The 14,977-nt window shown below is 40.3% G+C and overlaps 1 protein-coding gene across 1 annotated transcript in view; it reads left to right on the plus strand.

Moving 5' to 3' along the window:
• The window catches only part of MOCOS (molybdenum cofactor sulfurase), a 219,387-nt gene that overhangs the window by 82,951 nt on the left and 121,459 nt on the right, over nt 1-14,977 (plus strand). The window contains exon 4 of the mRNA XM_010583594.1: nt 1,983-2,624. Coding sequence (XP_010581896.1) covers nt 1,983-2,624 — 642 coding nt within the window. The remainder of the gene's footprint in view (nt 1-1,982; nt 2,625-14,977) is intronic.

Below are 14,977 nucleotides of genomic sequence, written 5' to 3' on the forward strand. Positions count from 1 at the left end.
AAAGTTTGATTTTTTTTCATGTGAAAGTCAATTTCTGGTACTGAACTGAATAGGTAAATGCATCAGTGTTACATCATGGATTTTATTTCAGAACTGTTCAGCTGCTTCTGAATTTTAATAATTTAAAACTAAATATAGTTAAAATACTACCGATGTGCATGAGCTTTGTCTCTTTCATTTATGAATTAAACATAGAGCTGTCACTATTTGTAAGCCTAAACAACCCAAAATAATATTTATTGTTTTGTAAAGTTGCGAAAATGTTTACTAAAAGTACTCACTGGCTCTGATATTCATGGTTGGGCAACAGCATCCCATTATTAAATCCCAATCCACCATTCCTGCATCCCAGCTATTGTCATTTTACAGTGTCTTTTGGTCAAATTAAGTGCTGTGGTAAACAAGTACTGTTCCTATGGAGAACTGCAGGTTGTTATTCCTGAGCAAAATTTGACATTTTGCCTAGCTGTGTCTCACCTCCCACTCAGCCTGTGTGGCACAAAGCGGCTGACTGGGGAGGAGAGCAGAGAAAACGTAGAGAGTAGAAGAGGAGCAGTCTTGATAAGAGTCTTCAGCATGCTTTTTGTTGCTGCTTTTGTCAGCTTGCTCTTATGAAGACGTTATGTATTAAGAATTTGCTTCAGTCACCTAGCTTTTTAACTCAAAAGATATGCTGTGTGTGCACATACATGCGAATACATAACTTGTCCTAGTGCTCACAGAGGTAAAAACATAGCAAGTGGGATACTTAATTGTTGTTACGTAAAACATGCAAACTTTTAATGATACACACTGGGAACCAGAGTTCATAGACTCTCCAAACGCTGGTCTGTACCTTGGAATTACACAGATCTCCCTGCTTGGAGAGCACTGATATGTTATGTTGCTCACAGAAATGCTCTGCAGCAGGAGAGATGCACTGAGAAAGCCGGTTACATCTTACCCTGATTGAAAACCAGACAGCATTGCTGAGCAGCAACATTCATGCTCTGGTTCAATTTTGTTTGCTCTGCTCCGTGCACTGAAGCTGGTGTCTCTCAGGTGGTTGTTACATTTCCTGTTAATATTGGTAAGAGTTTTATAAAAGTTAATTCAGAGAAAGTTTGTCAGGTGAAAAAGGTAAGAAAGGTGACTGAACTGAAGCTGTTCCTCAGCCTCTGAAAAGACCCATCTTGTACACAGCAAAACTGTAATAGATACACAAGCTAGCGTGGGTACCAAAAGGTGCGTTAGATTGTGTTCGCAAAAGGTAGTTTAGAGTCAATGAGGTGCTGTCCAGGCATCAAGGAGTGTGTAGTGTAGATGTGTCTCAAGAGACTGGCTTGCTTAAGTTTTCATAGTCTGGCTCATTGGAAGACATTAGATTGCTTCTGGTTTAGGCTATCTCTGTGGACTACAGAGATTACAGCCTTCAGTGCATAAGGCACATAGGAAGCATATGTTGCTTCTTGCTGCCTTCTGTTTCTGTTGCTAATAATATAAGCAAGGAGCAAAGCTGTATCCTAAAGTTTCCCTATTGAATCCTGTGACCCTTAATTGGGAAGCTCAGTATTTAAGTAGATTTTTTTTTTTAAACTGAAAGATATTCTGTCTGCTCCAAATACTTTGTAAACTGAAAACCTTAATAATTTGCAAATAGAACTGGGCTGTCTCAAGGACAGTGTAATTTTAATCATATGCAGGCGTGATTCTGATCCCACTGAGGGACCAGACTGGCCACTCTATTCAGAGCCAGGCAGAATTGGCTTCTATCCTTAAAACACAGCCACGTTCACTGTAGCACTGGAAGGAGTCTCTTGTGGGCAAAATGATCTGGGTTACACTTGCTGAAGTTTACTGTGCTATTTGGCAACACTTGTCTACTTCTATTCATATCAGGTGTCAAAGCAGAAGAATTTATGCTGAGGAAAAACAAAATATATCACACATCAATAAAATAGAAAAATCAGGAAATAATTAGATTTTTTTTTTCTATTTTTCAGAATATTGCAACACTTTCACACTACTGCTGAAGATTATACCATCATTTTCACATCTGGATGCACAGCTGCACTTAAACTGGTAGCAGAAGCATTCCCTTGGATACCTGAAGGCACAAAACAACCCAGCAGTCGATTTTGTTACCTAACTGACAGCCACACATCTGTGGTGGGTATGAGGGGGATAACTGCCTCAATGAATGTCTTGTCTGTTCCAATAAAACCAAAGGAAATCTTGTTATCAGAAAAGAACAGGTTACCAGCTGAAGAACAAAACTGCACAACACCTCATCTTTTCTCTTATCCAGCTCAGAGCAATTTTTCTGGTACCAAATATCCCCTTTCATGGATACAGGACATAAAATCTGGAAAACTCTGCCCCATCAAAATACCGGGGAAGTGGTTTGTTCTATTAGATGCAGCTTCATATGTAAGCAGTTCTCCATTAGACTTGGGAGTTCACCAAGCTGACTTTATCCCCATCTCATTCTATAAAATCTTTGGATTCCCAACTGGTTTAGGAGCGTTACTGGTAAACAACCGGATTGCCCCCCTCTTGAGGAAAACCTATTTTGGAGGTGGAACTGCAGCTGCCTACCTCGCAGGAGAGGATTTTTATTTCCCAAGGAAATCTATAGCAGAAAGGTAAGGCTTTGTTTAACAAAACAGGGGTTTTTGCTGATACTGTTTGCATCACGCAAATGTCTTGGGGTTGGTGCATGCACTGGGCTGTGACACCTATGCCTCTTTATGCAGTTGGATAGGTATTTCACGTCTAACTCTGTTTTCTTCTTAGTATTCTTTTTTCCTGTCTAAAGAACATCATCTGAAATATATACCTTCTTTCCCTGATCTAGTTTGTTACAACTGGTAAAAATATAAGGCTTCATTCAGTGACATAAAGGTCAGTGCATGCATTTTTTAATTTATATTTAAAGTACCTCAGTGGAAGCCTGATTTGTTTTTGAAGCTCTGTACCTGGAGCAGCCAGGCCAAGGTTGATCACACAGTATAATGACCCTCAGTGAAATTGGAAAGTAAGGTCCATGTATTTCACTGGAAAGGTGGCATGCTTTACTCTCAAGAGAAGCTTTATCAGAATAATCCATGCAGTAAGATAAATTACCTAGGACAAATATTTGTAGCGCTCTTATTCCCTGACTGATGTTCTGGAGAAGCTGTGAAGCTCTCCTACAGAAAATACAGGACACCTAAAGGAAGTCAAACATAAACACATAGGGAAATGCAGGGCAATGGATAAGCTTCCCCAGTCCCTTAACAAATAGAAATGCTGCTCTTAGTGATGCTGGGTCTCTCTGCCTCTCTCCCTCATGCCAGCAACGGCTTACATAAATGCAGTAAAGGGTTTTCCTTCCTGTCTCACATCCAGTACATCTGCACAAAGGAAATGCTTGACATAAGCGTTTAATATTAAATCATAGTCCTTGGGCGAGGCTAGAGATGAAAAGGGGAAATGATAAAAGAAGCCATTCATGCCTTGCATTTATTTATGGATGTGTATTCAGCAGCACAATGTCCTGCATCTCCCATGATGTAAAAGTCTGACCTGTCACTGTACATGTAGTAATGCATAATGATGCTTCGTGTGTGTGCACCTCTTCTAGGTGTGTGCTCTGAGTGCTGCTGTGGGGTTTTGGTTCTGGACTGGTAAATGCAGAGGCTGGCCACGTTAGCTTGGCTCTTTTGCCATACAAGGCCATGCCTTATTTCTGAAACAGAAATCGGTACGGTGAATATCCAGTTAATATCTTAATTTAGAAATAAAAACAACAGGGAAACATTGGCAGTCTGACCTCTGTTTCTGGTTTTTCAAACCAAAAAGGCTTTGAATTGCAGCACTCACTGAAAGTCAGGATGAAAGGGCATAAAAATCATGGGACCCTAGGGTGCTCCTGCATCACCTGCAAGCTGAGGAGAAAACCTGCTTTAATTTGACCTGGGCAGGCTCTAATTTTTGAGTGGCTTTTCTAGAGGTAATTGACACACGACTCCTGAGATTGCATAGTGGATAAAAATATCTGAAATGCATTTTAGATCTCAATTCTGCTTTTATACTTTTTTTTAATTAAGCAGGGAAAGGTAAGTGGGAACCTTGAGGGGAGCTCTATCTCTGGTATCTTTTTCAGGAGTTTTCAGAGGTTGACTAATTATAAGCCTTTCAGGTATATGAGGCTCCCACTGCTTTCAAGGGCTTTTTTTTACTGGATCAGAAGAAGGACCTGCTTTAGCCTTTTTCTACTACAGAGTTATAAACAAAGGAATCTGTCCAATTTGATTTCTCTCTCAGACTGTCTACAGAGTGTCTAATCTGGGTATGAGGGAACCTAACTAAAATAATCAAATCTGACAGCTGGATACCCAGGCATGTGATACTAGTTCCTGTTAGACACCAAAGTGTCATGCAGACAGTCTGAGTCACTGTACATAGGTAAATATTTACATTTGTCCTCATCTAATCCTTTGGTTATTATTTGAAAACCTAATATTTAAAAGTTCATGTTTAGAGCATTATTGATGCTGTCTGTAATCCCTAGTGAACTGTGGAGACTTAAAGTTCTACCTGGAGAGGCCTGAAGTTTTCAATGATAGGTCAGGAACAAGGATAACCACTTTCTTGAAAAATAAAAATAACAGCATTGAAATTCTCAATCAATGTCCTCCAAGCTATATCATCCAAATTTGTGTTGTTTTTTTTTTTTTTAATCTTTCACATCTTATGGGTTTTGCTTTGTTATCTTTTTAAAGTGTTTTCCTGATAATAAAATAGAGACCAAGCAGTTAGGAACAGAACTACTACACTTCAAATGAAATGCCAGGCCACCATGGCCAAAACTAATATGATTACCTTATGTGTGGGCCACGTTTCCATTTCTTTGCTAGTGACTGAAACACCTGGGTCATTATTTCTCCTATAAACAGCAACTTTAGCCAGGTGTTATCCCTGCCAAATTGCAGTAAGGAGCCTCCTTCATTGGAGGTATCCAAACCCAGCTGGAGAAAGCCCTGAGCAACCTGCTCCACCTGGATATGCTTTGGGCAGGAGGTTGGACTTGAGATCCCCAGGAGTCCTTTCCAGCCTCTGTGCTTTTGTGAGTGATTCTGCGTTCTGCCGAGCTCCATCTGCATTCTCTCTTTGGGCATGTGTCTGTGATTTCCAAAGGTTGGTTTCTTAAAATTGTTTTTTTTTAAAAAAAGCTTATTTATAGTGTTGGATTAACATTGGGATTGAATACACTGAAACATGTCATTTCATGTGGTAATTCATAAGGAAACTTGAACTCTGACAAATATCACTGGAAAAGTGGATTAGAGTATGTGTATCTGAATACTGTTAGCAGAAGGTATTCCCCATCCATGCATAATCAAAGTGCAGTGTAGTAAGGAAATGGCTTTTTCTAAGTCAAGGTGAAACTTGAGTGGAGATGTGTAATGGGAGGGTGTTTATTCATCTTTTCTTCCCAGGACTGTCAAAATGGTTACCTTTTGTCTTAATAGATACAGCTTTTGCTAGTGTTTGTTGTACTTTATTTTGTTGTTCTTGCTATATAAATTATTCTATCACAGTCTCTTTTACATTCCTTTAATACCCTTAAATCACTTTCACGTTTTCCCATTTCACGGCAGTAGCCAGTCTTCCTATCTCAACTTTTAAAATCATGTTTATTGTATTTTCATCCTTGCATCAAACAGCTTGACAAATTATTATTATCATTCACAAATCTAGCCTCATTTCCCATGTTTTTTTCTGCACAGCATGAGATAATAAAATAATATGATTATGTATAGCAAGAATTCAGCGATAAAATATTCATCATCTGCCCTATTTTTCTTTTGTATCTGGGAGTGCTATTCAGAATCCGATCATCCTGGAATTTATGACTAAGGGAAAGGAAGTTGTTGCGTTATCTGTAAATTGGATATCTGCATCTTAGTCTACCAGTGTGAAATATCTAGTGCATTAGCTGTTGTGTGTTTTTCATTTCCAAATGCATTTTCAAAAGCTTTGGAAATCCAGATGGCATGACTTTGTCCCTGATGAGTTTTAGTGGCTGTCCCTGATGAGTTTTAGTGGCTCTTGCCTCTGCTGCTCGAATGGTTTGACAGCCCCAAAGCAACGCCCACACTTTTGTAATCTATGATGCATTGTACTTAACCAAAGCGGGTTTCTTTATTCTTGATTCTGTAGCTTTTTATTTTTGAGGTGATTCAGTGGCTGGTGTATATGACCTGCAGATAAAAGGTTAGATGTCTTAAGTTCTGCAGGAAATGTCCTTAAGTAGGGCCCACCCTGGTATGTACTATAGCGGAGAACTATGCTATAGAGATCACTGGGACAATTCTGCGCATGTCTATGCAGGTGCGGGTATAGTGACATGGTTTGGATCCTCAATTGCATGCTGAATTTTTGCATGCTGAGGGGAAGGGAAGGAAAGAGTTGAAAATGGAGGCAGAAAGATAGAGATGAGAGCTATTGCTAGGATCCCAAGAGCTGGAGACAAAATCCTGAGGCTGGGTGGTGGATATGGAGCAGCTCGAGAACTACTTGGCAAAAAGCTGGTCTTCTGCTTGAAGTTGTCTCTTTAGCATTACTGCATGCTTCTGTCAGTATAGAAAGAAAGAATATAGAGTCAGGTGCTGGTTTATTCCATAGAAACTCTTCATAGTGCTGAGAAATTGCATAAGGACTGGACCATGTTCAGAAGAGCGCAATACTTAAACACACGCTCACCTTGTAGCCTAGCGTACGCCCATTGACTCCACATTCATGGGCTCTGTCCATCTCCCCATGATTGCTTTAATGTGGTAAGTGGGCTTAAGTATCACCCTGTTGACTAGTACGTTTTGTTCAAGCATTTTGTTGTGCTGCTTCCACGTTTTTGTGATGTTTCGAGATCTCCAAACAGGACCACTTATGGGGGAATTTCCAAATCTATTACATTCCTGAACAAATGTCCTTTCAAACAACAGTGATGACTTTCAGGTGAGATACTTGGGAAGCAACAGGGGTCTTCACTTAATTTCTAATGGACGTTTGCACCATGAGACTGCCTTCTGCACCTGACAGACCTATTGCACCCACTGACAGGGACTCGTAAACCTGAACAGGCAACAAGAAGGTGAGCAAGTCTCTTCCTTCCCCTCATCCCCCTTTGCCACCCCGTCCTGCAGAGATGAGAGGCCAGAGGCCATTGAGCACAACTGTGTAGGACTCTCACACAGCTGCTCTCCCTGTCTGAAAGGCAGGCAAAGTCCTTCCATTTAGCTGATAACTTAATTCTGGCAACTTTTACAACTGTTTTTTGAAAGAAGGGCTGTGGAAAAATAAAAGAAAAGGTGTTTTTTTCCTTTCTGAGTAAACTATAAGAAGGTTCAGGTAACCTGTTGCTCTTTCCCTTCTCTGCCAAAGTGTAAGTATCTGCTGGAAAACTTCATGCAGTCTGTCTTGTTACCTCTCAGGACATCCAAAGTGGCAGTTGACGTTTGCTGTGCTTTTCTGCCAGCCATCACTGCAGCCAGCCATCTTCTTCAGTATTTGATGCAAAGGAAAGTTTTGCTTAATTTTTTTTCTAACTCCCACCATTAAGGATGCATTCACATGTCATTTTGCACTCTAATCCTCCAGGTGGTTATTTTTTTCAATAGTGAAGTTGTTTCATTCCCAGAAAACTCAGCATAGTCAGAATAAACTGAATATTATAAATCAGTGAGCCAAACAGAATCCTGTGGGGATCACTTTTGATCTTGATTCACCATGGGATTCACCTTAAATTGCTGAATCTGGGATAAACTGAAAGCAGTGCCTCTGATAAATGCTTGTAGAGCACAACCAAACTTAAAAACATGTTTGTGAACTTGGATTAGTAGGCAGTCACCCAAAGAGAAGCAACAATGTAGGTAAAACTTTGGAGAGGCAATACAGTTGGCGGTGATGGCTTTGTATAGTCAGCCCCACCTCTATTCATTTGTACGACTTTTGGATGTCCTCACTTATATTCTCAACCTCTTGCCTTGAAAGCCCCTATCAGTTTTGAAGACAGTCTTATTCTTGAACTTTTGTTTGAGCAGCTGGTGTTGCATTTCTTTTTAGCTGCACAGCTGGAGAAGATTGGTGATTAGGGTCGTCCAGGCTATACAAAACCCAAGTTCAGTGCTTCCTGCAGAGACACCTCCCTGAGTACAAAGTCAGCTGTAACTACCAGGCTCTGCCAGCAGAGATTTTGGAAAAAAAAAAAAAAATGAATCACCTGCCGCTCTACTCCTGAAGTGCCTGCTCCCTGCTTACAGAGTCCAGAGCCACAGAAGAAGGTGCTTTACTGAGTAAGCTCTTCCCTGTGTGCCAGGGAGAAATAAGATGGGAGTTGTGTTTTCATCCTCAGTGTTTCCTATTGCACAGTTGGGAAATCCCAATCTGAAGTGGGTCACATATAGGGCTTAGAGCTGTAAATGCTAGGAATGAGCCAAAAAGACAGGCATCATATTGGTTAATGTCTAAATGTTTGGGTCTATTGCAGCATGTGGTTACAATGTACAGATTCCCATAATACTTTTAATCAGATCATTTGAGGTCCTCAATGCAATGTAGCCACAGTGCCACAGACATCCATGCCAGGCAACTTACATTGCCTCTGAGGGAGATACTACATTTAGGCACAGTGGAGTGTCTTTGCGCTAGGCTGCAATCTACAGTGTGGAAATAAACACAGGGGAAAGTGGTTTTTTTCAGGCGGGGGAGGTAGCAGATCTTGCATGCTTTTTAACAATGTTCAGCAAAATGAAATTAATAAAAAATGTAAATGCAAAGGATTTTAAACTGTACTGTGGATTCTCTTACTTGGAAGTAGGCTGAACTAAACTAAGCATGTTTCTTCTTTCGTTGGCAAAGTCTCATTGAAAGCCAGTAGTAGTCATGTGCCTAATGTAGTCACGTGCCTAGTGCACAGAGCCTCGTGTAAATCACATCAAACATCAGTCTGTGTTGTTAAGCACCTCTGTCCCAGTATATGACTGGCACCAAATTATTGACTTATGAAATAAACCTTATAATTTGCTAGGGAGCTACAATGCATTCATATTTAAATAAAAGAGAGAAATTTGGAGCTCATTATAAACTGCATTTTTTCTTAAAATGTAAAGTGTTTTGAGATGATAGCAAGAAAGAAAGGAATTCTGTTATATACCAGGACCTGATTTTGCCTTTGATTAAATACAGTAAAAATTCTCCCTGAACCATGATGTGTCTTTGCAGTCGTTGTGGCTAGCCAGTTGTCCTGACATAGTTTTGCCCTAGGGAGTTCTTATGCTCAAATTTAGAATCAAACCTTTTCCCTAAGTCTTCTTCGAGAGTCTTTGTGAATTTCTAGCACCAGCTATTGGGATTTTACAGCATTTGTTTTCTGGTGATAAATTTATTGTACACTTTTTATTGTGCTTTGTAGATTTTACATTTGTGATTAACCTGTTTGATATATGAGGAAAAACAATGGTAACTTGTTTGGCATAAAAATCACACTTTTTTTTTCTTCACCATTTGTATTGTGTACTTAGAGTATCTTGATATTAGCGTGTAAAAGGGTGAGACTGGCTTTTTGACCCAGACAATATTTACAACATATAAGTCCTGTTCAGATAATGTTAAGGGATTGATTTACTTCAAAGTGCAGGAATTAAAGCTTTTGCTCTCTCTTTTTACCTCAGGCAGTTCTTAGGAACAGGAATTGCTGTAAATACTCCATGGTATAGTATATAATTAGTATAATGCTCTTTGTTTGACTCCTGAAGTCTTAGAGACAAAAGCATGAGCTAAGGCAGACATACGGAAGAGCTGTAACTAGTATCAGGGGGTCAATTTAGATATTTAACATTATGTTAACCTAGTTTTTATGTGCTCCGCATCCTCCGGCATGTGTGTGTGTGTTTTAAATGCTTCCACGGTGGTGCTGAAATTGTTCCGAGCTGGCTGCTGAAACTTTATTGGCTCCTTTGGAATGGGTTTAATCTCGGTTTCCAGAATGTAGCTTGCGATGTGCAGAAAGCTCCCACAGCTGATTCACCCCCAGGAGAGGGGGTCCTTCAGGCAGGATTTGGGGGGGGGGGGGCCTTGGGAAGAGGTTTTCTTCATCAACTGTTAGCAGCGGGCAGGGAAATTCTAGAAATATGGCTCAACGTCTCTGTCTCTTCACGTGTCTCCGATCTGCAAATGGGTGGTGACGGCTCATCAGAAGCTGTCACGAGTTTTGGGTCAGAGCCATTCCCGTCGACATGTACCAGTGCTTCTGACATGTCTTCTGCGCGGCCGCTGCTGCAGTGGGCTCCAAAGCAGCTGTGGGTTTTGCACAGAACTGGGGTATTTGTGCTGGGTAAATCAAGGACTGGTTTGGATGCGTAGAGAAGAAGGTGTGGGGGGAGGAAAGTGGACATCACCCACCCAGGCCTCTCTGCGGGAACAGTGACGGGGAACAACTTTTAGACTTGGGAAAGTGTATTGAGTTGGATTTTAAAACAGAGTCATGCAGAGCAATGAAAGCAGTGGGGAGGGGATTATTGATGTCTATTCTCCAATTCAGAAAAGGACTGAAGCATATGTATTTAAGTCAATCTCTAGTTCAGAAACTTCTCTGAGCATTAACAGGGACTTCAGCTTGTACTTTTAAGTAGAATAGGTTTATGCTAATTGCAGTGCTGTATTTCTGTGTGAATCCTTTTCGAAGCAAAACTCTTAGGAAATATTTATTTTTTCCCTTTATAGCAGATCATGTCCCCCTACTGCTTGTGTGGGTTTGGGTTATTCTTTTTGGTGGGTAGGGGGCAGAGGGAGGCATGGTGGAGCGCCTGGCAATTAAAATTACTGGTTGAATGCAATCCATATCTAGTTATTCCAAAATGGGATGGGGCTAGGTCATTTCTTTTAACATTTTATCCTTAATGTAAATAATCATTATACAATGAAAAAGTGTACTCCTCTAATAGAAACAGATACTAGGGTTATGTCAGGAAATGCCTGACCACAAATGACGAAGCATCTCCTCTACTACAACATACTAATGCACTATAGTGTCATGAGTTGATATTAACCATTCTTGCTCACTGTTATTTACCCTTTTCAGAAAGAAGGTGCTAAAAATCAGTGGGTTTCAGCCTGCTGTGCATGGATCCCTCGAGATCCATGAACTCACCATAAAGGCTCCACAAAAGGAGACTGAGACACCTTCATATATCATGTGGCAAGCATATATGTGATGTTTCGAAAGAGAACTTCACCTTCACTGGATTTTTTTCTAGTCCAGTGACTTCCTTCCACCCAGAATCATGCTTCTAAAATCTTTTTTGAAAGGTATTCTTCATCAGACTTATTCTTGTCAGTATCATCAGAGACAAGTCTTACCATTTAAGAGGAGGATATATTTTTGCAGTCTAAATAAAGTCAGAATACAAGAGAGCAAGCTGAAATGCCCAGAGAGGTTTGTCTGTTAATAGCAGAAGACTCACAAAACCATCTTAAATTTAATGACTCGGATTATGTGACTTCTTATGTGATACCCATATTACTTTCATTTCATTTATAGCTAAGCTACAAAAAGCTACTTTTTAAAAAAAGTTTAGTGGTCACTGGCTTTCTAGTGGGGAAAAAGAGATACATAGAAACAGAGTAGTTTAAATGTTTAGATGATACCACTCAGTCTAGTATTTGAAGATTACAAGTACAAGCATGAGTTTTTTGGTTTTTTTTTTTCATCTTCTTACTAGTCAAATATATGCAAGAGTGCATCTGGCAGTTGTGCTCTTGGGAACTCGTGAAAGAAACATCTACAGGCTTCTCAGACAGATTTAATTCAGAAGAAAAAGGAAAATATTGATGCTCTTGAGAAAAAAAGGTTTTACAGTCTTTCTTGACTTTCACATATAAGCAACAGTTTCCAAAACAGGAAATACTCAGATTTGATTAAACACTTCGCTGTCACATTTCAGTCTGTTCATGTTCAATTAAAAAATTCAGAGAAATTGTCTAGCATTATTATAATCTAATTTTTCCATATCTAGGCATTTATATTATCAAATAACACCTGCTATGGCTTAATAACTGTGTCAAATGATTGTTAATAGCTTTATTCTCAGTGAATTTTATGATAAAAAGTTCTAGAGTTACAGCAGGGAAAATACTGATGCTGAAAGGATTGTATGTCCTATTTCATACTTTATGGCAGACGTTTTGCAGTTATGTTTTCAGGTAGTACTCTGAAGTGGCCTTTTTTTTTTTTTTCTTTGATTGCTGCTGATGCCAACAGTTTGTACGGTCAGCATATAGACTGCGTGGATTTTCTTTATAACATCCACTGCTAAAAAATGGTTAGTATGAATCTAACTCTTCTTATCACTCAGTTTGATAAGAATATATCTTATCAAACTGTATATCAGTTTGGCCTAAATTAGAAGTGTCTTGGTTGATCTTAGCTGCACTAATATATGACCAGTTCAAGTGAGAAAAATGGCACGCTGCTTTTGTCAGTGACAGATTTAGCATGGTCCATCCTCTTGGGCAAAACCATAAATTAATGCAAAGTAACGGTAACCCAGTTAACCCTTCCTACAAAAGCAAATTTTTTTTTTTTAAGTTTTTCTACTGTCAGTATACAAATGAAGGCAGCTGCTTTGAAGTCCTCATCAGTATTAAAGAAGGATGTTGTTCATGTCAGATTATGTTTAGTTCTTGTTTGTTGTGTATATACGTTTTTCCTGTATTTTGTCATGATGGGTTAGTTTAGAGGGCCTGTATCCAATTAAAGAGCCAGAGTCATTGTTAGCCTTATATTTTCTGACTTTGTCTTGAGAAAGATAAAAGATAAAATAAATCTTGCATGAGCTTTTATCAAATTAAAGCATGTGTATGCATATAAGAAATATAATCCTTCACTGTGGAATACCAATATGTGGACACCAAGTTGTGTCTAATCATCTGTTACTGATAATATTGTAACATTTTTCTAGTTTCATCTTGACTACTGGGTTCTAGTATAGTTCAAATCACATCTCTGTGTGACAGATATCTTTCCAAATAAGGCTTTGCATGTCAGGTGTTTACGCATGAGACTGTTCTTTCTTTTAAAGAAATAGATTTCATGCTGATTTGACTGCCAGCGTAATTTAGAAAGCACCAGTAATGCAGTGAGACATTAGCATTTTGGGTCCAATGGTCTGAATATTAGAGCTTGGCTTGTATAAGAAAATAAGGATGCTGTATGTTGTTTTGTTGAGTATCATAAACTTAGCTGTGACTCTGTCTCTTTTGGATATTGCACATCTGAGTAGGAAACAGTCCCCTCGTATTTAGCCGTTCACTGTTATAAGAACCACCTTTTAGAAGCACAGGAGCAGGCAATTCCACCGTGTCGTAAGTCAAGCAAGCAGAGCAGAAGACCTGCTTGGCTGAACAGGGAACTCCTTGTGGAGCTGAAGGGGAAAAAGAAATTGTACGATCTCTGGAAGCGAGGTCAGGCTTCGCAGGAAGGTTGCAGAGCTGTGGTTTGTATATGCAGGGAGAAGACATGAAAGGCCAAAGCTCAGTTAGAGTTGAAACTGGCTGGAGTTGTTTCAGGTAACAAGAAGGGCTTTTTTAGGTATGTTAATAGCAAGAGGAGGTCTAAAGAAAACATTGGACCAATACTTGTTGAAGATGGTCATCTGACTAATAGGGATGATGAAAAGGCTGAGGCATTCAATGCGTTTTTTGCCTGTCTTTAGTAATACTGATAGACCTCAGGCCACCCAGTGCCCTGAGTTGGAGGATCACAAGGGTGGGAACAGTGATTTTTCCGTTTGCGAATGCTGAAATTGTAAGGGACCAGCTGTATCAGCTGAATGTTCATTAGTCCATGGGGCCTAATGGGATTCCTCCCAGAGGACTGAAGGAGCTAGTGGATGTTATGGCAGGACCCCTCTTGATCATCTACCAAAAGTCTTGGGAGTCTGGGGAGGCCCCTGCTGACTGCAAGTTAGCCAATGTTATTCCAATCTACAAAAAGGACATGAGGGAAGACCCAGGGACAGACCTGTTAGTCTAACCTCAGTTCCTGGAAAAATTATGGAGAAGATTATACTGGGTACCTTTGAAGGCGTTTAAAGAATAATACAACATCAGGTACAGTCAACATGGGTTCACAAAGGGAAAGTCCTGTTTAATTTGATATTCTTCTATGATAAGGTCACCCACTTAGTGGATGAAGGAAAGGCGGTGGATGTAGTTTTTCTGGATTTTAGTAAGGCTTTTGTTACTGTCCCTCACAACATCCTGCACTCATCATCCAGCTGTGGGATGAGCGTGTTCACGGTGCGCTAGGTGAGGAACTGGCTGAAGGACAGGTCTCAAAAGGTTGTAGTGAATGGGGCTACATCTAGCTAGCAACTGGTCACCAGCGATGTTCCTCAGGGTTTAACTCTAGGGCCAGTTCTGTTCAATGTATTTATGGATGATCTGGATTCAGGAGTTGAATGCACCATTAACAAGTTTGCTAATGATACCAAACTGAGAGGTGCTGTTGACTTTCTGGAGGGACATGATGCCTTACAGAGGGATCTAGATAGATTGCAGTGTTGGACAACGATTAATGGGATGAGATTTAACAAGTCAAAATGCTGGATTCTGCACCTAGGACAGAGTAACGCTGGGCACAAGTATAAATTGGGAGAGGAGTGGCTGGAGAGCAACCCTGCAGAAAGGGAACTGGGGGTGCCGGTCAACAGCAGGCTCAATATGAGTCAGCAGTGTGCCCTGGCAGCCAGGAGGGCAAACTGCATCAACCCCAGCATAACCAGCCGGTCAAAAGAGGTGATTATCCTGCTGTATTCAGCGTTGGCACAGCCTTACCTTGAGTACTGTGTGCAGTTCTGGGCCCCACAATTTAAGAAGGATGTGAAGGTCCTTGAAGTCATCCAGAGGAGGGCAACGAAGCTGGTGAAAGGGCTGGAAGGAGTGTCCCGTGAGG

The sequence above is a fragment of the Haliaeetus leucocephalus genome, unplaced genomic scaffold (assembly GCF_000737465.1).
Source record: "Haliaeetus leucocephalus isolate CR32 unplaced genomic scaffold, Haliaeetus_leucocephalus-4.0 Scaffold915, whole genome shotgun sequence".
Lineage (NCBI taxonomy): Eukaryota > Metazoa > Chordata > Aves > Accipitriformes > Accipitridae > Haliaeetus > Haliaeetus leucocephalus.